Source organism: Stegostoma tigrinum, chromosome 4 (assembly GCF_030684315.1).
Source record: "Stegostoma tigrinum isolate sSteTig4 chromosome 4, sSteTig4.hap1, whole genome shotgun sequence".
NCBI lineage: Eukaryota > Metazoa > Chordata > Chondrichthyes > Orectolobiformes > Stegostomatidae > Stegostoma > Stegostoma tigrinum.
Genome location: NC_081357.1, coordinates 76,530,112 through 76,549,970, shown reverse-complemented (window position 1 = coordinate 76,549,970; position 19,859 = coordinate 76,530,112). Strand labels below are relative to the sequence as shown.

At 40.1% G+C, this 19,859-nt stretch overlaps 1 protein-coding gene across 1 annotated transcript in view; it reads right to left on the bottom strand.

Moving 5' to 3' along the window:
- LOC125452701 (macoilin-like) overlaps positions 1-9,679 on the bottom strand; it is a 117,317-nt gene extending 107,638 nt beyond the window's left edge. The window contains exon 1 of the mRNA XM_048531408.2: positions 9,576-9,679. Within this exon, the coding sequence (XP_048387365.1) occupies positions 9,576-9,625 (50 nt within the window). The 5' untranslated portion in view covers positions 9,626-9,679. The remainder of the gene's footprint in view (positions 1-9,575) is intronic.
- Positions 9,680-19,859: the final 10,180 nt, after the last annotated feature.

Genomic DNA, 19,859 nt, shown 5'->3' with positions numbered 1-19,859 from the left:
ATAAAGCAGAAGAATCATTAGAAGGAAAATAAGCAAAGTATGATAATCCCACCAGGAAGTATCTTATTTCCAATGTGAAGCTCACTGATTTCATTTACACATATGAACACTTCTTTCAGATAAAATCTTTGCTTTATTTTTAGCTATGATTATTTTTTCTCTGTTATTCCTCAGTTGTCAAAAGAAAACATTTTCTGAAGAAGTTACCAAAAAGTATATTTCTGCTGCAATTCATTGTTGCTGTTTCAAAGCTTTAAGTCGATGCAAATTGGATTCCTGTATCACCCCAACTCTGCCTCAAAACTTGTGTCAGTCACACAGCTATAAGTTAGAGCCAAAAACACAATATGCAAATTTTTGAGATCACATTCCATGATAAAACCTGAAGATAAATCTTTACGAAAATGATAATAAGAAATAAAAATCATGCTTTTGTTGGATACTGTGTTATGCCATTGTTAATATTCTTTGCCGAAAAGATTTTGTCTGATCCGTGTCACAAACTTGGAACTCCAACACGAGCATAAGTGATATGCTTATGAATTCACTACAAGGAATGAACAAAGGAAGCATTCTTTATGTTGTTACTGGAGTTTTAAAACTCTGAGAATAGTGAAGCAGCACAAGGTAATTTTCTTTTATTCACTCATGGGATGTGAGCTGGACAATATTTTATGCTCACCTGCAGTTGCCCTTGAGCAAGTGATAGTGAGCTGCTTTCTTGAGCCACTGCTGCCCATGTGCTGTAGGTTGATCCGCAAAACTTTTACAGAGAGAATTCCAGGATTTTGATGCTGTGACAGTGAAGGAATGGTGGTATATTTTGAAGTCAGGATGGTGAGTGGCTTGGAGGGGAAAATGCAAGTGGTGATATTCGTATGTATCCACTGCCTTTGTCCTTTGAAATCAATGTGGCCGTGGATCTGGTAGGTACTGTCTGAGGATCTTTGGTGAATTTCTGCAATGCACCTTGTAGATGACACACACTGCTGCTACTGAGCATCAATGGTGGAGGGAATAGTTTCAAGCTTCTTGATTACTGTTGCAGCTGCACTCATCCAGGCAAGTGGGGACTACTCCATCATAATCCTAACTTTTGCCTTGAAGATGTTGGACAGGCTTTCAGGAGTCAGAAAGTATATAACTTTTTGCAGTATTTCTAGCCTCTGACCTGCCCTTGTAGACATTGTATCTATATTGTGAGTCTAGTTAGGTTTCTGGTCAATGTTAACCCCAAGGACATTGAAAGTGGGGGAGTCAGTGAGGAATAGCTGAATGGCCACTATTTTGTTTCTGATGTATGACAAATTTTGTAGAATGTCATGATTGAGAGAAACCAGGATACTTAAGACAAGTTAGCCTAAAATATGCTGTTGGGAATTACTAAGTTAAATATAGGATGACTGGCCACCTTTGAAATGTTCAGCTTATCAAAAATAACCAGAATGGATTTGTAAAGTTACATTATGTTTGATGTATTTCACTCAATCTTTTGAAGACATGATTAAACTGTACAGGTTAATTACACAGAGTTTTTCAAGGTATTTTCAATAGGTTCTTCATAATAGGCTGTTCCTTAAAGCTGAAGCCCATGAAATTGAGAAAAACTGCTGACCTGATAAGAAAATTGGCTGAGCAAAAGGAGATACAGAATGAGGATAATAGACAGGTAATCTAATTATGGGACTAGTGGTGTGATGCAAGGATCTTTGTTTGGGCCTCAGTTATTCATAAATATGCATCAGATGATTAGATAGAAATCCATATAACCAAATCTGCTGTTGTACAGTTGACATGAGCATAGATAAAATTGTGAATGGAATAAATGGGAGTGTAGAATTTTAAAGCAAATGTTGATGTAGGTAACTGTAGGGTAATCCACTTTGGATTTCAAATACATCAAATGGTGAAAAGCTAAAATCAGCAGATGTGCAAAGAGGGAGGTCGTGGGTGGGGTATTTTGTCCAGATATACAGATTGCTCATATTGCATGTACGAGTGTGGAAAAATAATCAAAAATGACAATGCAATCCTGGACTTTATATCTAGAGGACTAGAAGGATAGTTATACTTCATAGAATCTTAGAGTCAAGCAGCATGGAAACAGACCTTTTGGTCCAACCAGTCCATGTTGAACATAATCCCAAACTAAACTAGGCCCACCAGCCTGCTCCTGGCCATATCCCTCCAAAGCTTTCTTATTCACATATCTATCCAAATGCCTTTTAAACATTGATGGTGGAATTTGGATTCAATAAATATCTAGAATTAAGAATCTAATGATGACCATGAATCCATTGTCGATTGGTAGAAAAACCTATCTGGTTCATTAATGTCCCTTAGGGAAGGAAACTGTCATCCTTACTGGTCTGACCTACACGAGACTCCAGACCCACAGCAATGTGATTGACTCACAACAGCCCTCTGAGCAATTAGGAGTGGGCAATAAATGCTGGCCTCACCAACAACTCTCTCATCCTGTGAATGAATAAAGGAAAAAGGAATTGTACCCGCATCCATTACTTCTTCAGGAAGTTCATTCCACATACAGATAACAAAATGTGGAGCTGGATGTACACAACAGGCCAAGCAGCATCTTAGGACCACGAAAGCTGACGTTTTGGGCCTAGACCCTTCAACAGAAAAGAGGGATGGGGAGAGGGTTCTGAAATAAATAGGGAGGGGGAGGTGGATCAAAGGTGGATAGAGGAGAAGATAGGTGGAGAGCAGACAGACAAGTTAAAGGGGCAGGGATGGAGCCTGTAGAGGTGAGTGTAAGTGGGAATGTAGGGAGGGGATAGGTCAGTCCGGGGAGGATGGACAGGCCAAGGGGGCGGGATGAGGTTAGGAGGTATCTCAATGGCAGTTGGAGATGAAGAGGTCAAGGGAGGGTAGGAGGCCTGGGGGAGGTGGCCTGGAGTAGGACTTGTGTTGGAGGTGGGTGAAGGTGTCAGTGGAGGGAGGGTTAGGATCCTGGTTAGAGAAGTAAGCTTGGAGGCAGAGGCGGCGGAAAAACTGCTCGATGTCTAAATGTGACTGGTACATCCAACTCCACACTTTGTTATCTCGGATTCTCCAGCATCTGCAGTTCCCATTATCTCTCATTCCACACACAAACCGCCCTGTATGTAAAAAAAATTGCCTCTCATGTCTTTTTTAAATCTCTCTCCTCACACCTTAAAAATGTGTCCCTAGACCTGAAATCCCCATCCTAGTGAAAAAGACAACTACCATTAACTCTATCTATACTGCTCATTATTTTATAAACTTCTATCAGGTCATGTCAAAAGTCTGGCTAGGTCACAGCTAGAGTATTATGAGCAGTTCTAGGAAGGATATATTCTCTATGGAAGTAATTCAGCATTGATTAGCTAGAATGATACCATGGGTGAGGTGCTAGAGACTGAAGTGTGGCTAATTAAGAAAAGCAATAAAGAACAGCCAGAGAACTATAAACCCATGAGTCTGATATCAGTGCGTGGTAAGTCATTGGAGGATTCTGAAGGACAGAATTTACATGCATTTGGAAAGGCAAGGACTGTCTGAGGATAGTGAAAATGGTTTTATATGTGGGAAATCATGTCTCACTAACTTGACTGAGTTTTTTGAACAAGTGACAAACAGCACAGATGAAGGCAGAATAGTAGACATCATCTATATGGACTTCACCAAGGCATTCAACAAGGTCTTGCATGGTAGACTGTTTAGCAAGGTTAGATCACATGAAATCCAGGTGGAGCTAGCCAATTACTAAAAGTACGAGAGGGTTGTTTTATGGACTGCAGAACTTTGGCCAGTGGTGTGCCACAAAAATTGGTGCTGGGTCCACTGCTGTTTATCATTGTTATAAATGATTTGGATGTGAAAATAGGAGATATCGTTGCTAAATTTCTAGATGATGCCAAAATTGGTGGTGCAGGGAACAATGAAGAAGGTTATCTCAGAGAACAATGGGACCTTTATCAGATGGACCAATGTGCCAAGGCGTGGCAAATAGAGTTTAATTTAGATAAAATGTGAGGTGTTGCATTTTGGTAAGGCAAACAAGGGCAGGACTTATACAGTTAATCGAAGGGCCCTGGGCAATACTGCCAAACAAAGAGATCCAGCAGTGCAGGTTCATAGTTCCTTGAAAGTGGAATCACAGGGAGACGGGTTGGTGAAGAAAGTATTTGGCAGGTTTGCCTTCATTGGTCAGTGCATTGAGTATAGGAATTGGGACATCATTTTGTGACTTCACAGGGCATTGGTAGTCCACTTTTAGAACACTGTGCTTAATTTTGCTCTCCCTGCTATAGCAAAGGTATTGTTAAACTTGAAAGGTTCAGAATAGATTTTGGAGGTTGTTGCTAGGATTGGAGCATTTGAGCTATAGGGAGAGGCTGAATAGGAGAGATTTTCTTCCCTGAAGTGTCAAAGGCTGACGGAGCCTTATAGAGTTTTATAAAATCATAAGGTGCATGAATAGGGTGAATAGTCAAGTTTTTTTTACCCAGGGTGGGCGAATTCAAAACCAGAATGCTTGGGTTTAAGATGAGAAAGGAAAGATTTAAAGAAGGAGACCTTTTTCACTCTGAAGGAGGTGCTTGTATGGAATGATCTGCGAGAGGAAGTATTGGAGATGGATACAATTACAACAATTAAAAGGCATCTACATGGGTATATAAAGAGGAAGGATTTAGAGGGATATGGGCCAAATGCTACTTGGCTGGAGTAGCTGTTGGATTGAAGGGTTTGTTTCTGTGCTGTACACCTCCATGGATCAATGACTCTATGTTAAGTGAAACAGACTGATCATAGAATAGATCACAGAATCCCTACAGTGTGGGACAAGGCCATTTGGCCCAACAAGCCCACATTGACCCTCAGAGCATCCCAACCAGACCCATCCCCCTATAACCAATCTAATCTACAAATCCCTGAACACTATGGGCAATTTAGCATGGCCAATCCACTTAACCTGCATATCTTTGTTCTATGGGAGGAAACCAGAGCACCCAGAAGCAACCCACACAGACACAGGGAGAATGTGCAAACTCCGCACAGACAGTCGCCTGAGGGTGGAATTGAACCTAGGTCTCCAGTGCTGTGAGGCAGCATGCTAACCACTGAGCCACCGTGCTACCCTGACTAGATAGATTTCCATCAGTTGGGGAGTCTGGAACTAGAGAATACAGTCGAGAAATTAGAACCTGCTTATATATGAGCTAAATTAGGAAATACTTGCTCATGCAAAAAGCATTAGTTTGGAACTCTCCACTGCAAATGGCACTTGATCCTAGATTAATTGTTAATTTTAAATTTGAGATTCATAGATTTTTGTTTTCTAGGGATATTAAGGAATTTGAGTCAAAACTGGATACATGGAGTTTGGTTGCAGATCACCCATAATCTCAGGTAGAAAAGGCACAGGCCATGTGTCCCACCCTGTTCTCATGTTCTTTCATACACAGGTCCAAACAACTAAATGATACAGATTAAAAGTAAATGTTACAGCACAGGATAATTCTAGATAAACAAAAACATACCTAAATTTTTAAAAAAGAGTTTCAGTATCCATATCAATAACCTTGTATATAACATGCACTTCCAATAAATATCCCATTTACTTTCAAAGTGCCAGCGAGCCAGGTTTGAGTCCAGCCTCGGGTGACTGACTGTGCGGAGTTGCATATTCTGCCTGTGTCTGTATGAGTTTCTACCAGGTGCTCCAGTTTCCTCCCATAGTCCGAAGACATGCAGGTCAGGTGATTTGGCCATGCTAATTGCTCATAGTGTCTAGGGATGTATAAATTAGGTGGATTAGCTGTGGGAAATGCACGGTTACAGGGATGAGTCTGAATGTGATGCTCTTTGCAAAGATGGTATGGACTTGTTGAGCCAAATGTTTCCACATAGCATGAATTCCAAGGCGCTCTTCTTGTACATTTGTCTGTGGAATACTTTTTCCCAGACAGCAATGGAACCATGATCATTCAATATGTTTAAGGCTGAGTTACAGAGATTGTTGATTGACAAGGGAACCAAGAGTTATAATAAGATAGATAGTCAAGTAGAGTTGATGCATAAGCAGATCAGCCATGATCTTATCAAATGCAGAACAGCACAAAGGGATGAATAGCCTACTCCTGCTCCTGCTCGTAATTCATACATTTATGTCTATGTATATTTATGTCTCCTTTTTTGTTGAATTTTGTTGTCAATACCTTTACTCATACATAACAAAGTATAATCTGACAGCAAATGAGTCACCACATTATAGGAAGGAAGTGATTGGACTAGAAAGAGTGCAGAGGAGATTTACCAGTATGCTGTCTGGGCTGGAGGGGCTGAGCTATGAGGAATGATTGGATAGGTTAGGGTTGGTTTCCATGGAATGGCAAAGGTTGAGACAGGACTTGATGGAGAAGTATAAGATGATAAGGGGCATAGATACAGTAAATAGGAAGGCACTTTTATCTATTAATGGAAGGGTCAATAAACTAGGGACATAGATTAAAGATAAGAGGTAGAAGGATAAGCGGAAAATGTAGTCTTTTTTTTAATAAGGATCCTGAGTGTCTCAAACTCACTGCCTGAAAGATTTATTGAGTCATCTATAAACTGGGAAAAAATATTGATAAAATATCCTCAATGGAGAGTTCATAGAGGTTTCTGAGATAATTTCTTAGAGCAGAAAGTTATGCTGGATTTGGTATTGTGAAATTATAGAATCATACAGTGCAGAAGAGGCCCTTCAGCCCATCTGATCTGCACTGACAAAACACTCAAAATCTACACTAGTCTCAGCTTTCCAGTACTTGGCCAACAGCCTTGAATGTTATGGCATTTCAAATGTTCATCCAAATACTTTTTGAAGATTTTGAGGTTTACTGCCTCAACTACCCAGATTTGCACCACTTTCTGGGTGAAAAGCTTTTCCTCAAAATCCATTTGGTATCCTGCCTTCCACCTTAAAATTACAACCCCTTTCATTGACCCTTTAATTAAGGAAAATAAACCTTAAGCTTATTGAGCCTCTGTTCATAATTATCCCTGAAAAGTGTGTGGTGATGTACTATGGAAGAAGTAACAGGACATGAGAGTAATCAATAAATGGCAAGACACTAGGAGGCTCGGTGGAACAATGGGATCTTGGAATGTTCATTCCAGCCAAGGCAACATCCTGTTGAATGTCCTCTGCACTCCCTTCACTGTAAGCACATCCCTCCTATACTGTGGTGTTCAGAGTTTCAAACTAAAGTTTTGTACCGCTCCAAAATAACGTCCACGCTGTTATAACCTATGCCATGACTGATAAAGGCAAATGTCCTGTATGCCTTCCTAATTAGCCTATTAACCTGTCCTAATGCAGTCAGGGATATGTGGACTCTTTATTGAATTCCATCTGCCACTGAAATGCCTTTCTGACCAATCCATTTATATCCTCCTGTAATGTAAAACCTTCTTCCTCACTGTCAACCACCTTGTGAATCTTTGTGTCATCCACAAACTTATTCATCACCCCCACCTCCTACATGTTCTTCCATATTATTTATACAAATGGAAAGGCTCTTGTATCAGCGTACTGTTTAGTGTCAGTTTGGCTGTATATGACAAAATCCCCTCATGTGAAAAGGTTGTGGATTCAAGTCCTACTCCAGATCTTGGGCTTATAGAACCAGTGCAGCCTTGTAATGGCCAGTGCAGGAATGAGGACTGCTGCACTGTTGGAAGTTTAACTTACAGATGAGACGTTAAAGCTGAAGACTCATCTGCTTGTGTTTTTCAGGTGGACACAAAAGCTCACAGTGCATTTTGTTTTGAAGAACTACAGGGAGTCATGGCACTATTCCTCAATCAACAAGCTCAAAAAGGTGGCACAATGGCTCAGTGGTTAGTACTGCTGCCTCACAGTGCCAGCGACCCGGTTTTGATTCAACCCTTGGGTTGTGCAGAGTTTGCACATTTTCCCCTAGTCTCCTCCAGGTGTTCCAGTTTCCTTCCACTTTTCAAGGGTATGCAGGCTAGGTGGATGAACTATGGCAGATACAGGGTGACAGTGAGGGAGTGGGGTCTGGGTTGGGTGATCCTCAAAAAGTTGGTGTGGGCTGAATGGCTTGCTTCCACACTCGAGGAATTCTATGATTAACTGCTCATTCATCTTATTAGCATTTATGCAACCTGTCTGTACCTAAATCTGACATTATAATTGCCAGTGAAACATTTCAGAAGTGATTCAAATGGCTGTAAAGTGCTAGCCTGAGGATGTACATAAATACATCATTTGTCTTTTATCTTGTGAAATGAAGACATAAGATTCTGCTACTCTATGACAAATTGCAAAACCTCATTGCACCCTGAATCTTCGGACGAAATGCACAAAATCAGCACATATTATTTTCTCGTGAGTACCATTTAATTACTGTATTAATCGTTCAAGACTGCTGACATGTAGTGTTTAAATATTACAAATATCGTAATGAAATTTTAATTACACTGTTTAGATTCCTGCTTCTATATTGTTGGATTCATGCATGATTCCAGCAGTCAAGGGAGAACAGGGGTGTGATTTTACCAGAAATATTTTAATCAAAAACCATATCTTATCACCGTAAACGACTTCTTACATCATTCTCTAGGTTTACTGTTTCCCCGGCAACTAGCATGTTAGCAATGTAAATGCGTCTTGTTGTTGTGTAATTGTCAATATCACGTGTTTACAATACAAATTGAACGTATATGTCCTTAAAGTGGATGGAAACTTTACCACATAAAGTATTTTGGTGGACAGTATGTTCGCCTTCTTTCTGCTCGTATCTTGCCGTCTTTGTACCAATGTATTCCCCTTTCTTTCTCTGTCGCGCCGTAGATTAATCGACCGTCTATAGTCAATGGGCAGAAAATCTAGAGCCATTTCAGAATGAGCAACATTACTCTGAGATCTTCTCACAATGGGTGACCGTTTATCTCCCTAATGAAAAGAAGATTTCGGGGGAGAATGGGGTATGGAAGGTTGAAGTGGTACGTTGAACCTTCACAACCTGTATGTTAATATCTCTGTGTTGTGACTGCTGCTAACGTTTATCTCACGGGTTGGCTGGGGACGGCTTGGTGACAGTCCATGATCCTCCCTCGCAGCCTATGGGCAGCTGGATGAAAGAGGCAGAGATGATGTCTTCATAAAATCAGAGAGAACATGGGGCATCCCAAAACAGCATAAATCAGGCAGACAAAGAAAGAGGTGTTGGAAGAAACGTCTGGCTGAACGAAAACACGCCACTGTCGATGATGTGATGAATGATCGTTGGCAAGATGCCCAACTTAGCGCTGCAGGTGGAGGTAACTTCTGTGGACAAGTTCCGTTACAAAGGGAGGATATCCCTACTTATAAATTCACACCTCAATACAAACACATCTGTCGTCAATTGATAGCAATTTAACTGCATGAGAGGGGAAACAAAAGCTTGAAGTTTCATTGCTGCCTGTGCCTGTGCGCTGCCGACTGGCTGCAGAGGCGACGTGTAAAGCGGCTGATTGTTCCAACAATAAACCATCCCCGTCACAACACAAAGAACATCGCCAGCAATCCTTACCTTTCCGAAACTCCTTCTGCGATCTTGCTACCTTTTAAAGGTCGCATCATCTTCGTCAGTCGCCCACTCAAATCGACCAGTGCGCTGGCTACGTTGGGAAATAAATATCGCGCCACGAAGAGTGGAAACATAATCACATCGAGAGATTCAGATGCAAAGATTTAGATGTCAAAACCCGCCCCAATACCCCCGACGTACGCGCACCCCCCGGGGGGATTTACGCAGCTCCCAGGCGCTTGAGATGTTTGTACAAAAGATGCTTTAGCCTTTCATTCTCCTCTCCAATATTTGTCAGGCTTCAGGCATCGAAATCGGTAACGTTTAAAGCGCAATTAATTCCAGATCCTGCTTAGGTGCTGAAAATGCAATCATATCAACCATTAAAATGCACACAGGCCAAAGTACATCTTACAGATTCTGATCATTAATGATTCTTGGACAAACATTGCATTAGCGGCGCTTTATTCTGATAGTAAAAGCTCGGAGGAGTATCAGACCACATCCGAACCAATTCTTTGAGGGATGTTTCTATTTGTACTACAGCTACAAGCCATCTCCAGACTGAGCAGCGCAGAAAATAATGCTGAATGTGTTCATGGGTATATTGTCTTATTTCATCAAGAAGGAAACTTCAGATTTGATCAATTTGGTACATCAAATGCCTATGAAATAAAAACTGTACAAATAAAATTATTGCTGAATAGTGATATAATATTCAATGTAAGGAAGCTGAAGTAACTTGGACCTTGGTAAAATGAGGAAATATGTTTAAAGATATAAAGCCAGGTTTAACTATAAAGAATAGATCAAGCATTAAACAATTTTGATCCAAATTATGGAATAGAAGACCATTCAGTTCATTAGATCCATGCATGTGCTGGCCCTTTAATAGGAGAATAATCAATTTTCTATTTAATTTCTCATAATTCCTTTTCAAATATTTAGAAAACTCCGAGTTATAAGATTATATCAAATCCAAAAACTCTTTGTCCTCGTGTTAGGGACCGCTTTGCGGAACACCTATACTCAGTTCACAACAAACAACTACAACTTTCATCAATCCAAATCTTGCACATCTACGTACGTTTGTTTCCCAACTCCATTTGTGATATACTTCCCTTTTCACTTTTCTTTCTTCAAAGCTGTTACTTTATTATTTCACAGAATATGGATGTTACTGGTTGAGCCAGCATTTATTGCCAGAAGTTGATGGTGAGTTGCAATCTCAAACTGATGCAGTCCATTTAGTATTGGTACATCCACTATTAGGGAGCATGTTTCAGGACTTTGACTCAGCAACATTCAAAGAACAGCAATATATTTCCAAGGCACAATGTTAAGTGGCTGGGAGAGGAACTTGCAGGTGGTGGTGTTTCCCATATTACTCTGCATTGAATTTTATCCATGACCTGCTTAGCTTACCTATGCTGCTAAATTCATCTGTAACCATCTCCGAGTTGGGCATGCCCAATAATTTGACATTATAAACAAACTTCAGTTACATTCATGTTGTGTTATAATACTGTTTTGAGAATTTCTACATTGTGGTCTTTGAAATATTTCAAGCGAGAGCCATGATTAGAAATATTTGAAGAGAATTTTGTAGGATTAGATAGGACGCATAGCTCAAAAACATGTTGACTGTCTTTTTTCATTTCTAAATGTTCTTCTATTCTGTTCTTCAGTAGGGATTCCAATGCTCTTCTCATCACCAATATTAAAGTAAGTGATCAATAATGCATTGCATGTTCTGTCAGCCTTCCTAAATATAGGAATTACGTCAGCTCTCTCTCAGTTTTATGGCACCAACATTAGTTCTATCAAATTATTAAATACACATAGGATTAAAATCCAGTTAGGGACTATTAACATTTAAAGAGAAATCTGAATATGTTTTAACCAATAAAACTACATCACAAGATTTTAAGATAATATGGTGTGAAGCTGGATGAATACAGCAGGCCAAGCAGCATCAGAGGAGCAGGAAAGTTTGACATTTCGGGTTGAGACCCTTCTTTAGAAATGGGGGAAGGGAAGGGGATTCTGAAATAAATAGGGAGACGGGGGAGGTGGATAGAAGACGGATAAAGGAGCAGGTAGGGTGAGAGGAGACAGACAGGTCAAAGAGGTGGGGTTGGAGCCAGTAAAACTGAATGTAGGTGGGGAGTTAGTGAGGGGATAGGTCAGTCCAGGGAGGATGGACATGTCAAGGAGGCGGGATGAGGTTAGTGGGTAGGAGATGCGGTGGGGCTTGGGGTGGGAGGAATTGTTAGGGGGATGGGGCCAAGCTGGGCCGGTGTAGGGATGTGGTCAGGGGAGGGGAGATTTTGAAGCTTGTGAGGTCCACATTGATACCCTTGGGCTGCAGGATTCCCAAGCAAAATACGAGATGCTGTTCCTGTATCTTTCGGGTGGCATCATCATGGCAATGCAGGAGGCCCAGGATGGACATGTTGTCCGAGGATTTGGGGTGGGGGGTGTAGTTGAAATGGTTCGCGACTGGGAGTTGTAGTTGTTTGTTGCAAACTGAGTATAGGTGTTCCGCAAAGTGGCCCCTAAGGCTTGCGGAACACCCAGTTGCGAACCATTTCAACTTGCGCCCCCCACCCCCAGCTCCTCGGACAACATGTCCATCCTGGGCCTCCTGCAGTGCCATGATGATGCCACCCGAAAGATACAGGAACAGCATCTCATATTTCGCTTGGGAATCCTGCAGCCCAAGGGTATCAATGTGGACTTCACAAGCTTCAAAATCTCCCCTCCCCTGACCACATCCCTACACCAGCCCAGCTTGGCCCCATCCCCCTAACAATTCCTCCCACCCCAAGCCCCACCGCATCTCCTACCCACTGACCTCATCCCGCCTCCTTGACATGTCCATCCTCCCTGGACTGACCTATCCCCTCACTAACTCCCCACCTACATTCAGTTTTACTGGCACCAACCCCACCTCTTTGACCTGTCTGACTCCTCTCACCCTATCTTCTCCTTTATCCATCTTCTATCTGCCTCCCCCGACTACCGATTTATTTCAGAATCTCCTTATCCTCTTTCATTTCTGAAGAAGGGTCTCAACCTGAAATGTCAAACTTTCCTGCTCCTCTGATGCTGCTTGGCCTGCTTTGTTCATCCAGCTTCATACCGTGTTATCTCAGATTCTCCAGCATCAGTAGTTCCTGCTATCTCTATCACAAGATTTTACATGACTTTTAAACAAAACACAAACCTTATTGTATACAAACTAAACAAAGCAAATAAGATTGAGTTAATGCTGTAATTTATACCCATATATGCTAGGCTTAGGTTTTAGGTTTAATTCTTGCTTCCCCCAAGTATTTTCTTCAAATACAAATCAGGCTTAAAGTTATTTATTCCTGCAAGAACCACCCATAACTGTGTTACAGTCCTGTGGTGACCAAATTCTCCTCAACTACACTTATTATAAAAGATGGAACTTTAATTTGCAATTTTTTGGTGTAGGCACCTCACTCACATATTCTAAGTTGATTTACCAATATCCATAGAATCCCTGCAGTGTGGAAACCGGCCCTTCAGCCCAACAAGTCCACACCAACACTTAAAGCATCTCACGCAGACCTATTCCCCTATAACTCCCTTAATCTGTACATCTGTCGACAGTATGGGCAATTTAGCATGACCAATCCACCTAGCCTGCACATCTTTCGACTGTGGGAGGAAACCAAAGCATCTGGAGAAAACCCATAAAGACAAAGGGAGAATGTGAAAAACTCCACAGAAAAGTTTGACATTTCAGGTTGAGTTGCCTGAGAGTGGAATCAAACCTATGCCCTTGGCACTGTGAGGCAGCCGTGCTAACCACTGAGCTACCCTACTTCTGTGCCATACTTCTCAGCTAATTCGACTGATTGCTTTGTTTTGCCACAAGATATTGTGAGGCCACTATAGATTATTCCATGAGTTTCAAATTAGGCAACCTTCCAGCTTCTGTTCTCTCATAGAATTCAAACTGAGATAAAGCCTCACTCACATTGAATATGGTACATTATTAAGTTAGTTCATTCTGCTTACAATGCAATCATTCTAATTGTAATTTACTTTGGCTATCATTTCTCTGTGAGCTGCAAACTGCATACACCCAAGGTGCAAAAACTACATGGGTGACTCTGTCTTCCTTTATATAACCTCAAACAACTTCACTCTACTCAGATAATATTGTTTCTAGACTCTAGGTCCAATTTTTGTCTCCTCAGTTTCCACTTTCTGTTTCCCTTCCTGTTTGCATTTTCTGTTTCTGTTTTTAGTTCAGTCATTCATTGTTTACTCAATTGATGGTACATAGCTTTACCTTTTCTATTCTGGTCTTCTAAATGGAATAACCTTCCAGCTTGTTTAAATAGAACTTAAATTCTTAAAACAACCTACATTCTAAAACTGGAGGCATATTCTAAAACATTTTAAACATGAACTAGATATTCACAACAACAGAACACCTTTACTGTTAGTTCTTCAGATAGTTTGAAATACATGAATGCAATCTACCCAAATGAGAACTTTTATCTCCCTTATGATTGCTTCATTTATTCAATATGTGCTTTTTAAATTTTAAATGCACTTACCTTATTGCTTATCTCATCATCCAATGCCATGGCAACCTGTTCAAGATGACTGGCAAATACGAAAGGGAAGTAATTATTCAATATTTCAGCCATCTCTCAGTCATTATCTGTGATACTATTCCATCTATCCCTTAATAACCCTTTTCCTATATTGACTTTTGTTTCTCGGTAATTCAATTTTGTGGTTCAAGTTTGCCTTCCTAATTGTTCCGTTTTACTTCTCTTTCAGTCTTTTCATATTTTTCATGCCTCTTTCCTAACTCTATCATTCACATGTCTTTTTTCAAGAATGGAATGACACCATTAAATATTTCACAGTTAGTTTGTTCTTTCCTTTTAGTGGAATAGATTTTTCCTGCACTCTGATGAACATCATTTTAAATGTTTCCTCTTGTTATTCTACGTTGTTGTTTTCTAATATTGTTTTCCTTTTTATTTTCCCAAGTTCTATTTTCAGTCTTTGAAATCAACTTTTTTCCATCTGTTGATCTAATTTTTCTCGAAATTATGTTCTTTCTTGTCATCATCTTAAGATGTAGTTGATATAGTGCCAAATGTCTACAATCAATATAATTTATTAAAAAACATGAAGCTATTCAAGTCAATTGGCTATCCTATATAAAGCACCGCATCTATTTTTGCTAAATGTAAATTCTAAATTAATGATCATCTCTACTGTCATTCATAATATGAATATTCATTGCCCAGCTAGTTTGATGGGCCACCACGAGGCATGAACATTGGTATATTTCATTTTTCAGACAGGCCTACATTCTAAGGAAAATAAGGTACATATATGAAGATATGTATCATGCGCATAGTAAATTACCTTGTGTCACAGAGCTCATCAGTGCTTTTGTTTCTTCACAATATTGTACTCGTAAAGTGGAAAAAAGAGCCTAAAAATGTTTGTAGCCTGAAAAACAGCAAATGACAGAATTATACAGCTGCTCTTCCAGAATCCAGGACAGTTAATACCTGAGAGTAGATGTTTATTGGAATTGGAAAACAGGAAAAGCTTTTAATTGGAGTAAACAAAGTGTATTACGCTTCACTGGAACAGTGGAGCTGAAGTAAGATGAGAGCAAGATAGACTATTAAGCTGGCAAGGTTGAAGTCATGCTTGTGGACTGAGAAAAGATGTTCTGCAAAACAGTCACTCCAGTCTGATTTTGGTCTTCCCACTTTAGAGTAGACTGCATTGAGAGCAGTGAATATAGTAGAATAGCTTGAAGGAAATACTTGTCAATCAGTACTTCACCTAGAAGAAGTGTTTCAAGCCTTGCTCAATCAGTGGAGAGGAAGTAAAAGAGCTAGTGTTACACTTTCTGCTCCACGTCTGCTGCAGTGTTCCAGTGAAGCTCACACAAGCTCGGAGCAACACCTTATTTTCCATGGCAGCACTCTACAGACTTCAGGGATTCAACACTGAGTTCAGTAACTTAGAATGTGAACTCTGTATTCCAGTTAGCTTTCCTCACCTTCCCTTCTGTTCCTTTGTTCCTCCCCACCTTTTTTTTAATAGTGTAAAAAATTACATTCTTTCCAACAAAGTCATATCAGACTCAAAATTTTAACTGTTTCTTCCTCCACAGATGCTGCCAGAGTTGTTGTGTTTGTCTAGCATTTTCTGCTTTTGTTTTAGATTTACAACATATTCAGTATTTTACTTTTGTTTCGAGATGCGATGAGTTATTTTTATGGTTTCCGTGTTAAAACATCATACTGGCTGTATGGTGAGTGCCAGTAATTTATAAGGATCATTATCAGTTATGTAACACTACTATGTATGACCTTGACTATTAGTTATTCGACATTATTTATAAGGAATGTGAGTACCAATTACTTGGATTATTAGAGATTTCTTCCCTAAGAGGTTGAAGGTGTCAACCATATTTGTTGGAATAGTTTCACACAACAGCATGATTAACATAAATTTAAACAACATCCTTTTAAGAAGTGTGAATGGAAGGAAACAAATGAGAATCTTTCAGAAACAAGAGGCAAGCGTTATTACTGACAGATGAAAACTCAACACTAAAATTGATATTCTACTTCAGTTAATATGATACATTACACATCTTTCTTAAACAAGCTGAATATGCAGCTTTTTCTTCCCCCTAGAAAATTTCATTTTGAATAACACGTGTTACAACTCTTTGCAGAAGGCAAATTCTGAAGCCAGCTTTATGCCAGGGTTGTTAATGATTCACAAATAGAATCCCCATCTGCATGACTCACATCATAGGCATTGTTCCACATGAGTTAAGCATCAAATCAAAAGCCAGGATCTGGACACCAATAAAGTGTCCGTTTCCAGGTCCTAACCCAACACTGAAACAACAATGAGCACATATTGCGATTTTTTTCTAACTGGGAAAATACTTAGCAGCAGCAAATGCAATAAGGAGGCAAGACATCAGGAGGAGTGGGCCTGAATCAAAGAACAGTAATAGCCATTACTTAATCATTTATCATTTATAATTTATTATTACTTAATAATGGAAGCAGAAGGTAAGCAGAGACAGTGTGCATTGTAGAGATAGAGTTTAGTGAAAATGTAGAGGTAAGGCCACAAGAGTGGAAGAAATAAGAACCGGTGTTGGCCTTTCAGACCTTCAAACCTACCCTCCCATTCAATAGGATCATAGCAGAATTGACATATCTGACATCGACTTTCCTGCTCAAAATTCTTGACTCCCCTACTAATCAAGAACATTACTACCACAGCCCTAAATGTGCACAAGGACTCAACCCCCATAGCTCTCTGTGATAAAGAGTTCCAAACACTCACTAGCCTCTGATGGAAAAAATTCCTCCTCTTCTCATCCTTAAATAGTTACCCTTTTGTTCCTAGACTGTGCCCTGTGACTTTGGTAATTATGTGTTCTGACTCTGCTAGAGGGTTTGCTCTTGTTCAGAGCCTGGAGTCCTGTAGACATCCCATAGTGTACTTATTATTAATAAACATTGACTTCAGATTCATCTGAAGTGAAGCAAACTCCAAAGTGGAAGCATGTTCACAACAGTCCTTGCCCTTTCCAAAGCCCTCCGATGCTGTTGAAGGACCAATACAGCGAGAGGTGAGAGTTCTGGAAGATGCATTTCCACATGTACAGAACAGCCTCAGGTCTGCACTTGAAGAAGCTGCATCCAGGCCAGTACATTCCTCCATGCAGCACTCCCTCTTGCCAATTAGATCCTTACCAGGAAAGTTATTGATGAAACATCCACAATTTTTTAGGCAGACCGAACAGCTTCAATGATTATTTCAACCCTGAAAACTTTGTTATTGGACGTGTTCAGTTTAATCAGGGGTCGCAGCAGCTTGGGGCTTGGAGCAAGCTATTAAAGATCTATAAGATGTGGCTAATTCATATGATGGTGCATGATGACAGCTGAGCTTGTTTGTGCTCTCAACTGCATAATTCCAGATTTATTTCAAAATTTGGCAAGAGAAATAGACCAGTGATTGAGACAGTCCAAGTGCAAATCTGGGAGGTGTGAGGAGGGTAATACACAAAACTTTTGGCTGAGGGTTTATGGGAACTTAGATGCCAAATTTAAAAAAAAACTCTAGATAATAATCTCTGGAGTACTAACTGAGCCAGTAAAAATTGGCATAGGATGAATAGAATTAGAAAATTGAATGCATGGCTGAAAAACTTGTGTGGGAGATGGGGTTTCCGGTTCATGAGATGCTGGCACCTGTGTTGGGGAAAGTGGGATCTATACTGTTAAGATGAACCTGAACTGCGCTGGGACTGGTGTTCCTATGAGCTATATAACCAGGGAAGTAGAGAGGGCTTTAAAGTAAACAAATAGGGGAGGAGAAAGACCAAGAGTGGGTAAATGTAACAAATCAATGGATAGAGATGAGGCAGAAGAGTAAAATACTAATATGGACAGTGAAGGTCAGAAAGTGGCATTAAGAGACAGAGAGAAAAAAGCCCTAACAATATACCAGGAGTCAAGACAAAATACTGCAAACCTTACAGAAAACAATGTTAAATGATAGGTCAGAGATAATGGGAACTGCAGATGCTGGAGAATTCCAAGATAATAAAATATGAGGCTGGATGAACACAGCAGGCCAAGCAGCATCTCAGGAGCACAAAAGCTGACGTTTCGGGCCTGGACCCTTCATCAGAGAGCTCTCTCTGATGAAGGGTCCAGGCCCGAAACGTCAGCTTTTGTGCTCCTGAGATGCTGCTTGGCCTGCTGTGTTCATCCAGCCTCACATTTTATTAAATGATAGGTATTTGAATGGACTTAGCATTCATAACAAGTAAGCAAATTGATTAAAGAGATGTGATTGCAGGACGATAAGGTGTGGGTTCCAAGTATTGAAGGAGACATGGCATTCAAGCAGAATAGGAAGCAAGATAAAGTCAGGAGAGGAGGACTCTTAACCAACAACAGTATTGATGCAATAGTTAGAGATGGCCTTGGTTCATGAGATTAGGATGTAGAATCAGTTTGGATGGAGATGAGGAATTGCGGGGAGATAAACTCACAAGTGGGTGTGATTTACAGGCCTTTAAACAGTAACCATAATGCAGGAAGAAGTACACAAGAAGAAATATTGAGTAGTTATGATAAAGAGATATCAATAATCATGAGTAATTTTAATTCACATATAAACAGGGGAAAAAATTGATAATAATACCCTCAATGGAGAGTCCATAGAGGTTTCTGAAATAATTTCTGAGAGCAGAAAGTTATACTGGACTTGGTATTTTGAAATTATAGAACCATACAGTGCAGAAGAGGCCCTTCAGGCCATCGGATCAGCACTGACAAAAACTACTCAAAATCTACACTAGTCCCACTTTCCAGTACTTGGCCCACAGCCTTGAATGTTATGACATTTCAAATGCTCATCGAAATCCTTTTTAAAGAATGTGAGGTTTACTGCCTGCAAAGCGGACCTTGAGATATATAACAACGCAAAGTTACCGGCCAGAGCTTGAATGCCAAGTTCGGACCCCATGCAGACAGCCTTAAACAGGACCATGGGCTCATGTCGCACTACAGATGTCCCCACCATATTATATACTCTCTCACACACATTCACTCACACACTCTCTCTCCTACACACACACACATACACACACACACACACACACACACACACACACACACACATGTGAATCTATTGGATGAGGTTGTATTTGCAGATACATTTTATTTTGCTCAAAAAGCACACAATTTACAGACAGTCAGTTAATGTGACATTTTATAAATTCCCACCTTAGAAATAAAGGTTTCATCAAATAGAAAGTATGGAAAATCATCCCTCTGTTCAAGAAGGGAGGGATGCATAAAATAGGAAACTAAATTCAGTTAACTTGATGTCCGTCATGGGGAAAATGTTACAATGATTCATTAGGGAAGATATAACCGGGCGCTTTGAGCAGTTCAAAATAATTGGGAAGAGTTAACATGGTTTTATGAAAGTGATATCATGTTTAGCCAATTTATTGGAGTCCTATGAAGGAGTAATTTGTACACTGGATAATATCATATTGATGGACTGAGCAGAGTTTCTTCCTGGGTTCCTCCAGCATTCTTTGTATATACTTTGGATTTCAGCCTCTACATTATTTTGCCTTTAGTTGAGTAGATCATTTCTTATTAGGAAAGGGGATCAGACAATATTGGACATAGGGGGAAATGTGAATTT